Source organism: Oncorhynchus masou, chromosome 3 (genome assembly GCF_036934945.1).
Source record: "Oncorhynchus masou masou isolate Uvic2021 chromosome 3, UVic_Omas_1.1, whole genome shotgun sequence".
In the NCBI taxonomy this organism is placed as follows: domain Eukaryota; kingdom Metazoa; phylum Chordata; class Actinopteri; order Salmoniformes; family Salmonidae; genus Oncorhynchus; species Oncorhynchus masou.
Window position 1 is genome coordinate 17,344,822 of NC_088214.1, and position 11,263 is coordinate 17,356,084.

The 11,263-nt window shown below is 42.1% G+C and overlaps 1 protein-coding gene across 1 annotated transcript; it reads right to left on the reverse strand.

Annotated features, from left to right (window-relative positions):
- Positions 1-4,341: 4,341 nt before the first annotated feature.
- On the reverse strand, positions 4,342-11,263 carry LOC135511475 (zinc finger protein 37-like). Its single transcript, XM_064932973.1, has 4 exons — positions 10,876-11,263; positions 9,915-10,054; positions 9,409-9,493; positions 4,342-9,278 (listed from the first exon to the last, which is right to left on the reverse strand). Exons 1-4 carry the CDS (start codon positions 11,138-11,140, stop codon positions 8,002-8,004), a joined length of 1,767 nt encoding a protein of 588 aa, XP_064789045.1. The 5' UTR covers positions 11,141-11,263; the 3' UTR covers positions 4,342-8,001.

Here is an 11,263-nt window from a genome sequence, read left to right on the forward strand (position 1 = left end):
CAGACATCTCAAGTTTTGAGAGAGTATGCAATTGACATGCTGACTGCAGGAATGTCCACCGGAGCTGTTGCTAGAAAATTGAATGTTAATTTCTCTATCATAAGCCACCTCCAACGTTGCTTTAGAGAATTTGGCAGTCTGTCCAACTGGCCTCAAAACCGCAGACCATGTGTGTGGGGTCGTGTGGGTGAGCAATTTGATCTAATCTGATCTAATCTCAAATATGTGACATGATTCTTACATTAAGGCTAGAAGAGCCTGTTTGTGTTTGCTCTCTTTTTTCTCCAATAAACCCAGGGATTTCTACCGTGCATACCTGCCTGGAAGTGTACTCCTTTTATGAGAAAGTCACCTCCCCTTACTCCACCACACCACATTTATTCTTGTTGAAATATGGTAAAAGAATTTGTTTTGTTAACACACAGTCAGTTTTCTCCCCAGAACATTGGACGTCAAGATGATGAGGTTCATCTGATTCTTGTCCAGACATGGAGCAGTAGTATCTCAGCACCTCATCCTCATGCTCAGGGTATCTCCTCTTGTTCAGGTGTCCTAGGGGTTTGACCAGAGGATGTCTCAAGTAGGCAGGGAGCTGCAGGTGATGCTGGACATGCTCCTGCCACAGCGACACCTCACACTTCAGACACGTCTTCAACGCCAGGCTCTGTTTCTCTGGACAGCAGTCACAATACACACTTAGTCCTCTTAGCCTTCAATGAAATCAGAAATCAATCAAGTAAACCTGCAATATGTAATTTTTTGGGCAACCCAACCAAATTCACATAGAAATACAGGTTATAGATCTGTCATTCGCATTGAAAGCAAGTCTAAGAAGCTGTAGAGCTGTTCTACAGTGGCTTTGGAAATTATTCAGATCCCTTGACTTTTTCCACATTTTGTTACATTACAGCCTTATTCTAAATAAATAAAAAATCCTCAGAAATCTACACACAATACCCCATAATGACAAAGCAAAAACAGTTTTTTTGCAAATAAAAATAAAATAGAAATACCTTATTTACACAAGTATTCAGACTCGAAATTGAGCTCAGGTGCATTCTGTTTCCATTGATCATCCTTGAGATGCTTCTACAACTTGGAGTCCACCTGTGGTAAATTCAATTGATTGGACATGATTTGACACACCTGTTTAAATAAGGTCCCACATTTGACAGTGCATGTCAGAGAAAAACCAAGCAATGAGGTCGAAGAAATTCTCTGTAGAGCTCTGAGACAGGATTGTGTCTGGGGAAGGTTACCAAAAAATGTCTGCAGTATTTAAGGTCCCCAAGAACACAGTGGCCTCCATCATTCTTAAATATAAGAAATTTGGAACCACCAAGACTCTTCCTGGGGCTGGCTGCCCGGCCAAACTGAGCAATCGGGGAGAAGGACCTTGGTCAGGGAGGTGACTAAGAATCCGATGGTCACTCTGACAGAGCTCTAGAGTTCCTTTGTCGAGATGAGAGAACCTTCCAGAAGGACAACCATCTCTGCAGCACTCCACCAATCAGGCCTTTATGGTAGAGTGGCCAGATGGAAGCCACTCCTCAGAAAAAGGCACCTAAAGACTCTCAGACCATGAGAAACAAGATTCTCTGGTCTCATGAAACCAAGATGGAACTCTTGGGCCTGAATGCCAAGTGTCACTTCTGGAGGAAACCTGGTACCATCCCTACAGTGAAGCACGGTGGTGGCAGCATCATGCTGTGGGGATGTTTTTCAGCGGCAAGGACTGGGAGACTTGTCAGGGTCGAGGCAAAGATGAACGAAGCAAAGCACAAAGAGATCCTTGATGAAACCATGATCCAGAGCACTCAGGGCCTCAGACTGGGGCATAGGTACACCTTCCAACAGGACAATGACAAGTCTCTGAATGTCCTTGAATGGCCCAGCCAGAGCCCAGACTTGAACCAGATCAAACATCTCTGGAGAGACCTGAAAATAGCTGTGCAGCTACGCTCCCCATCCAACCCAACAGAGCTTGAGAAGATCTGCAGAGAAGAATGTGAAAAACGTCTCAAATACAGGTGACTTGAGGCTGTAATCGCTGACAAAGGTGCTTCAACAAAGTACTGAGTAAAGGGTCTGAATACTTATGTGAATGTACTATCAGTGTATGGTATTTGTTTTAAATATAAAATAGCAACATTTTCTAAAATACTGTTTTTGCTTTGTCATTATGGGGTATTGTGTGTAGATTGATGAGTGGGGGGGAAAGCAATGTTATCAATTTTAGGATAAGGCTGTAACCTGTAGCTTCCAATACTCTACTCAGCAAACTGGATGCAGTTTATCACAGTGCCATCCGTTTTGTTACTAAAGCACCTTATAACACCCACCACTACGACCTGTATGCTCGAGTCGGCTGGCCCTCGCTACATATTCGTTGCCAGACCCACTGGCTCCAGGTCATCTACAAGCCCATGCTAGGTAAAGCTCCGCCTTATCTCAGGTTAACTGGTCACGATGGCAACACCCACCCGTAGCACGCGCTCCAGCAGGTGTATCTCACTGATCATCCCTAAAGCCAACACCTCATTTGGCCGCCTTTTGTTCCAGTTCTCTGCTGCCTGTGACTGGAACTAATTGCAAAAATCGCTGAAGTTGGAGACTTTTATCTCCCTCACCAACTTCAAACATCTGCTATCTGAGCAGCTAACCGATCGCTGCAGCTGTACATAGTCTATCGGTAAATAGCCCACCCAATTTTACCTACCTCATCCCCATACTGTTTATATTTATTTACTTTTTTGCTCTTTTGCACACCAATATCTCTACCTGTACATGACCATCTGATCATTTATCACTCCAGTGTTAATCTGCAAAATTGTAATTATTCGCTAACCTCCTCATGCCTTTTGCACACAATGTATATAGACTCTCTTTTTTTTCTACTGTGTTATTGACTTGTTAATTGTTTACTCCATGTGTAACTCTGTGTTGTCTGTTCACACTGCTATGCTTTATCTTGGCCAGGTCGCAGTTGTAAATGAGAACTTGTTCTCAACTAGCCTACCTGGTTAAATAAAGGTGACAAAATTTCACACAAACTGAAATTTGGCAAACTATTACAATTTTAGCAACCAGGAAATGGCGGAGCAATTTCTATAAAGTGCATCTTTAATCAAATGGATAGTCATGACACAGTCATACCAAGGCAACCAAACCAATCTAGTGACAGATATATCAAGACACAAGACAGAAGTCTTGGCAAAAGTATGAAACCAGAACAGTGAACAAAGAGAGGAGCACCTTCAGGTGTTCTCTTTAGCCCTCTGTGATGTTAGCCAGGGGTAGCATAGCATTCCTGGACCCTAATGATGGCCCCGCAGTATGAGCAGTGGAAGGGCATATCCGAGGCGAAGTCTATCACGCCCTCCAGATGCACCATACAGTAGCTGTGCCCACAGGGAAGCTTGCGCCAGTCCTTATGTCCTGGCACACTGGGCATATCAGCATCACCTCCAGCTGGGTTCTCCTTGAGGGAGGAATGGTACATTTATTGTCCATCTTGCTCCCTTCCTGTTGTTCAAAGACGATTGGAGCAGAAGGCAGAAATGTGGAGTGTAATCCCAGAGAGTTCAATGTTGCCTGTTTCAATGGTAGCCACATGCTGAAGTGAATGACATGTTGACACAGTAGGTAATGAGCCCTGGGAAGGTCTGTGCAACTAAATCAAACAAAATAACCTCCCTATAAGGTCGTCCATGAGTCCTTGCCTGTGTGTATTTCTCTGGGAGAGTCTCAGTTGGATACTCCTCACATCCTCTGTCCTTGCCTCCTTCTAAAAACCAATTGGAGAAGGTCCGAGTGGAGAGACCTCTGCCTTTCTCATCCAATGAGTTTTGAAGAGGCGGGGAGAGAGGACGCAAGGAGTGTGAAATTGAGATTCTCCCTCTCTCGGTGTGCAATTCAAGCATTCAAAATTGAAAGCAAAGCTCACTCATATGTTGCAAAATGCATGACACTGGCTGTATTTCTGTATTTCGAAAGTAATACATCTTGAAAACTTCTCTCTGACATACAAAATATTGGGACGATATCAACAATGAACTAATGAAACAAATACCTAAAGATGGTTTTTGGGTGGAATTTTCCTTTAACCCTTACCATTTTAAACTTCAACGGGGCAGGGATGTCCCAAGGAAACTGGATAGCAAGGACCAGTTATGACATCTTTGTGGCTGGAATTTTTGAATATGCTATAGAATAGAATATGCTACTGTAACATACATTAACTTTTGGAACAAAGGGAACCGAGACTGACACATCAGAAGTGTCTGGTTGTGTGAATGTTTAAAAGTCATTAGTCAAACCAAAAATACAGGTGATGTCTTTTATTGCCAGACAAAGGGCCAACTTGTGGCTGTGATTGTGTAACAATCAGGAATTCCCACAAGATTACTACAGTACTTACCAAAATCCATATAATAAAACACAGACCTTTGATGAGTATTTCCACACAGATTACAAAAACTATTTTCCAGTAAAACATGTTTGTTTTTTAATTGGATCACAGATTACAGCATTTTTGGTTAGAATTGAATACAATTAGTTGACAAAGAAAGCTATGAAGTAATATATTTCTTATATCTTCAGAAAATAAGCCAGAGACATCAGCTATAATTGCATAATACATATGAAATAACTTCTCACTACACATTAAAAGGAAACATAATTCCCATTTTGAACTAAGTCATGTGTTTTTAGAGAAACTTCTCTACTTCTATAAAGGAAAAAGTAAGGAGGATGTTTCCCTGACAAAAACAGCAATACGGATAAAAAAGAATGAGAGAACGTTGCTGCATTACTAAAGTATTTGGCATAATGGTTTAGTAAGAGTTAGAGATAAAAGTATCAACTTCACACCCATCTCTAAAACAATTTATAAACAAAGATACAAAAGGAACAATCTGTTGGTATTTACAACAAAGTGATGATATGTATCATGAACACAGATCGTGGTCTGAAAATAATCTCAAACTAATCTCAGCCCAGATCCCTTGTGTTTTGTCCAACAAAATACAGTGTAAAGACCTAGAGACAGATTTCCAGACCCAGATTAAAGGAATAATTTTGGCATTGAAGTCTCATCTACTTCCCCAGAGTTAGATGAACTGATGGATACCATTTTTATGTCTCTGCATATACAGTTGAAGTCAGAAGTTTACATACGCCATAGCCAAATACATTTAAACTCAGTTTATCGCAACTCCTGACATTAAATCCTAGTAAAAATTCTGTTTCAGGTCAGTTAGGATCAACACTTCATTTTAAGAATGTGAAATGTCAGGATAATAGTAGAGAAAACTATTTATTTCAGATTTGATTTCTTTCATCACATTCCCAGTGGGTCAGAAGTTTACATACACTAAAATTACTATTTGGTAGCATTGCTTTTAAATTGTTTAACTTCTGTCAAACGTTTCAGGTAGCCTTCCACAAGCTTCCCACAATAAGTTGGGTAAATTTTGGCCCATTCCTCCTGACAGAGCTGGTGTAACCGAGTCAGGTTTGTTGGCTTCCTTGATCGCACACTTTTTCAGTTCTGCCCAGTTCAGTTCAAGGCTTTGTGATGGCCACTCCAATACCTTGACTTTGTTGTCTTTAAGCCATAACTTTGGAAGTATGCTTGGGTTCATTGTCCGTTTGCAAGACCCATTTGCGACCAAGCTTTAACTTCCTGACTGATGTCTTGAGATGTTGCTTCAATATATCCACATAATTTTCTTTCCTCATGATGCCATCTATTTTATGAAGTGCACCAGTCCCTCCTGCAGCAAAGCACCCCCACAACGTGATGCTGCCACCCCGTGCTTTACGGTTGGGATGGTTTTCTTCGGCTTGCAGGCACCCCCTTTTCCCTCCAAACACAACAATGGTCATTATGGCCAAACAGTTCTATTTTTGTTTCATCAGACCAGAGGACATTTCTCCAAAAAGTACAATCTTTGTCCCCATGTGAAGTTGCAAACCGTAGTCTGGCTTTTCTATGGCGATTTAGGAGCAGTGGCTTCTTCCTTGCTGAGCATCCTTTCAGGTTATGTTCGATATAGGACTCGTTTTACTGTGGATATAGATACTTTTGTACCCGTTTCCTCCAGCATCTTCACAAGGTCCTTTGCTGTTGTTCTGGGATTGATTTGCACTTTCGCACCAAAGTACGTTCATCTCCTACCTGAGCGGTATGACGGCTGCGTGGATCCATGGTGTTTATACTTGAGTACTATCGTTTGTACAGATGAACGTGGTACCTTCAGGCGTCTAGAAGTTGCTCCCAAGGATGAACCAGACTTGTGGAGGTCTACAATTTTTTCCTAAGGTCTTGGCTGATTTCTTTTGATTTTCCCATGATGTTAAGCAAAGAGGCACTGAGTTTGAAGGTAGACCTTAAAATACATCCACATGTACACCTCTAATTGACTCAAATGATGTCAATTAGCCTATCAGAAACATCTAAAGTCATGACATTTTCTGGAATTTTCCAAGCTGTTTAAATGTACAGTCAACTTAGTATATGTAAATTTCTGACCCACTGGAATTGTGATATAGTGAATTATAAGTGAAATAATCTGTCTGAAAACAATTGTTGGAAAAAATACTTGTCATGCACAAAGTATATATCCTAACTGACTATAGTTTGTTAACAATAAATTTGTGGAGTGGTTGACAAACTAGTTTTAATGACTCCAACCTAAGTGTGTCAACTTCTGACTTCAACTGTTTATTCAAAATGATGTGGACATCCCTTCAAATCAGTGGATTTGGCTATTTCAGCCACACGTGTATAAAATCAAGAACACCGCCATGCGATCTCAATAGACAAACATTGGCAGTAGAATGGCCTTACTGAAGAGCTCAGTGACTTTCAACATGGTACCGTCATAGGATGCCACCTTTCCAGCAAGTCAATTTGTCAAATTTCTGCCGTACTAGAGCTGCCCCGGTCAACTATATGTTCTTATATTATGAAGTGGAAACATCTAGAAGCAACAACGGCTCAGCCGCGAAGTGGTAGGCCACACAAGCTCACAGAATGGGACCGCCGAAGCACGTGAAAATCGCCTGTTCTCAGTTGCAACACTCACTACAGAGTTCCAAACTGCATCTGGAAGCAACGTCAGCACAAGAACTGTTAGTCGGGAGCTTCATGAAATGGGTTTCCATGGCCGAGCAGCCGCACACAAGCCTAAGATCACCATGCGCAATGCCAAGCGTTGGCTGGAGTGGTGTAAAGCTCGCCACCATTGGACTCTGGAGCTGTGGAAACACGTTCTCTGTAGTGATGAATCACACTTCACCATCTGGCAGTCCGACAGACGAATGTGGGTTTGGCGGATGCCAGGAGAACGCTACCTGCCCCAATGCATAGTGCCAACTGTAAAGTTTGACCATCTCATTCCGATATAAACGAGCAGGTGTCCATATACTTTTGGTCATGTAGTGTATTTTCGCAAGCCAATTCTAACTAGCGTTAGAGCAATGACCGGAAATCTGTTATCTACTAGCAGTTACTATAGACTTCCAGTCATTGTGCTAGTTAGCAACTTCCTTCAAACTGAATGCAGAGTCATAAAAATGGTATCCATGAGGTCATCTGACTCTCTGGAAGTAGATAAAGGGCTTCAATGCCAAAATCCTGAAGAGTCTCTTTAAGCCTAGTCCAGCATGCGCAATAGAAAAACTCCATTGAAATAACTTTTTGGTTTAAAATTAAGCATAATCTGTGTCTGGAAAACAGGCCCTTACTGTATTAGAACATTATGGCTGTCAACAACATCAGTGTCCACTGAAGCTTACACTCTGATGATCATTCTGGACAATCCAAACCTGATTGCAATTTACCATCATAGCACCTTATCAAAAATAACCAACATGGTTGGTTATAATGAGGAATGGACATTCAGTAGTTTCAGTTAGAGGTAGGACAGTTTTGTAAGGTGACCTACAAAAGGCTGCTCATGCTTTTAGCACAGTTGTCTTTCGCCGGAAAATGTGCTATTTCGCTGTCGCTCCCAAGTGATCAATGCTGTGTTTCTCAAGATTCCGGAAGATTCTGAAGCTCTTGGAGCAGAAGGAGCAGGTGAAAGGTCTCTCACCAGTGTGAAAGCGCAGATGAGCCTTCAGATTGTCCCTGAGACGAAAGCTCTTCCCACACTGGGGGCAGCTGTGAGGTCTCTGCCCTGTATGGAACCGTTCGTGCCTGCGGAGGCTTTTCCGCAGGGCGAACGTTTTGGAGCACTGGGAGCAGGAGTAGGGCTTCTCACCGGTGTGGAAGCGCTCATGCCTCCTCAGGATCTTCCTGCGCTTGAAGCGCTTCCCACAGATCTTGCAGCAATGGGCGCGGCTTGAGGAGAGGACCCCTTGCAGCCGCCAGACACCGTTCCCACACTGAGTGAAGCAGCAGAGGCGTCGGCCCGTGTGGAGGCCTTGGTGGGTCTTGAGGTCCTTTGGCATGGGGAACCTCTTGTTGTCATGACAGTTGCTACCATTAGCCTTCTTCCCTCCAGAGTTCTTTCTTCCGGGCACCAAAAGCAGGTTCACCAGCTGGACAGAGCAAGGCCTCGTCAACTTCTGCTCCAAGGAGGTCTGGTCCAGCTTGAAGTCCACCATCTTCTTCTTTGTCTGGTCCAGCTTGAAGTCCACCTTCTTCTTCTTTGTCTGGTCCTGCTTGAAGTCCACCTTCTTCTTCTTTGTCTGGTCCAGCTTGAAGTCCACCTTCGTCTTCTTTGTCTGGTCCAGCTTGAAGTCCACCTTCTTCTTCTTTGTCTGGTCCAGCTTGAAGTCCACCTTCTTCTTCTTTGTCTGGTCCAGCTTGACGTCCACCTTCTTCTTCTTTGTCTGGTCCAGCTTGACGTCCACCTTTTTCTTCTTTGTCTGGTCCAGCTTGAAGTTCACCTTCTTCTTCTTTGTCTGGTCCAGCTTGACATCCACCTTTTTCTTTGTTAGAGCAGAGGGAGCATTTGTTACACCCATAAATTTCAACTTACTCTTAGCCTGTACAGGAACCAAAGCACCATCTGAGGAGGATGGGCTGTAGGCTGTCCCTTTGGCGGTGCTGTAACTGGCCTGCTGGGGCTCCATCTGGGTAGGCTTTTCTTTACATGTAGGCTGTCGTGTTATGTCCTCCTCTGCCTTTGGGACCATTTGGCAGATGACTTTAGTCTCACATTCTATGTTGATTCCATTCTCAGTTTCTGTCTTGAGGGGCTGGGGTTTCTGCTTAGTTGGGGAGCTTTGAACAGGAACATAAAGGTGGATTGGATCCACAGTGGCTGGAGGACAAAAAATAAAATAGTTGTTAAATAGTACCCTCAACCCTTTATATACAAAGAGTTTATAGCAAATATATTTCAGTGTTTATAGCTTCACTACTACCTCCTAGAATAAATGTTTTTTTTTTACCAGAATAGATCACTTGTTCTTCTTCTGGCTCAGTGGTTGTTGAAGATTTTGTTTCCAGACTAATCCCCTCCACCATCTCCACAACCTGATGACAAGCCAAAAAGACAACTCCTTAGGTTCTGTAATACAGGTGTCAGCTAATCAAATTAGCTTGAAGCCTACAAGTCAAAGGGCATTAGTCCTAGTAACAAACAACAAACACATCGTATGGTTCACAATGAAGCCCTTTATCTACTTACCCACAGTCAGATGAACTCGTGGATACCATTTTTATGTCTCTACATCCAGCATGAAGGAGGTTTGAGGTAGTTCTGTGAGCCAATGCTAATCAGCATTAGCACAATGACTGGAAGTCTATGGTAACAGCTAGCATGCTAGTTAGCAACTTCCTTCAAAATGCACATATAGACATAAATTATACGAGTTCAGCTGACTCGAAGGAAGTAGATAAAGGACTTCATTGCCAAAATCACAATGTATCCCTTTAACCCAAACAACTCAGTGACCTTCTCTTCTAGAACAGAGCACTTGAGTTCAGCAGGCTGATTAGCCTTCAGCAGGGGGATATGATGTGCAGGACCCTCCTCCTCATTGCTCCCATTCAAAGAACCACTGCCTCCCTCCAAGGACAAGCACTGTTTTGGGTCTGGAGAATGCATGGGAAAGGGGAGGGGTAGAAAGCAAAGCACACAAAGATTCCATTTGTTAGACAGCATGGTGCAGATCAGTACTGACAATAATAACAATAAAGAGATTAAACAAATCAGTAATTGTGTATTTCTTTGTTATTTTTTGCCTCCAAAATGTTGTTTGTTGACATAAATCATAAAAAGTCATACAATTATTATTTTTAAAGGATTTCAACAGTCACATTCAGAGAGAAAGATGATAAGTCATAATGCATACTAAACCGTGTGTATTTACTCAAATTTGGAAAGTTTAACATATGGCTCTCGTGAGAACACGATTGTATACTTGCTTCAAAGTATCCAGAAGAATTGTTTTGTTGAGATTGTGAACAACGTTTCACTACACTCTCTGCAGAGCAACAATGTTTGCTACAGGATAGAGACCCGATGTTTTAATTTAAAAAATGTATGCCAAACAAAAACCATTGACTTCAAACCATACAACTCTATGCACAATGGCTACTTTGAACAATTTACACAGTAAATACATAAACTGTGAAGATGCTGTCTGGTAACAGAATTATGGTAAAATGTCCGTTTTCATTCTGTTACCCAACTTTATCTGCACAAGTTCTTCCTGTAAATGTGTTTTTGTAAAATTGTCAGTGGAAATTGTTAAAATTAGTATTTGTGCATTGAGTTGTATGGTTTGCTCAACTTTGAAATCAATGTTTTTGTTTGGTATACATGTTAATCTGGAAAACATAGAATTTCTGCGTAAATCCGTTACCATGGATTTACCAGTGTAATGAAGTACTACTAACGTTAGCTAACATACTTTCATGTAGCTCTAAGGACGTTGTTGTTTCCCCATCCACTTGAACTCCGATACTGCGAAGACATTTTTTGCCAGACTTTTTTACAGCGTCCACTGTTTGCAAGGTTTCATTTTGTTCACTCCGCCCTTCAATGAGAATAGTGGTTCCCGAAGCAAGGAAGCGACTCTCGAACAGTTTCGTTATTTCCACCACCGCCACCTTTGCAAGTGAATCCAAAACAGACGCAATCTGGGTTTCAAAATTCACATCGTCGGAAACAGACATGGTGACAGCTAATAATGAGCGCGCGGTAAGAAATCTAACTAAAATCGAACAAATGTAAAAACCAAAAAGCTTAACATGGCGAGATAATCAACTGTGTTTATCATCAACCACATGGTCTGAGAA

Coding starts and splice junctions, on each gene's coding strand:
- LOC135511475 (XM_064932973.1), bottom strand. CDS start 11,140: ATGTCTGTTTCCGACGATGTGAATTTTGAAACCCAGATTGCGTCTGTT. Junction 10,055..10,875: donor GTCCTTAGAGCTACATGAAA/GTATGTTAGCTA, acceptor TGCATTCTCCAG/ACCCAAAACAGTGCTTGTCC. Junction 9,279..9,408: donor AGAACAAGTGATCTATTCTG/GTAAAAAAAAAA, acceptor TTTGTCCTCCAG/CCACTGTGGATCCAATCCAC.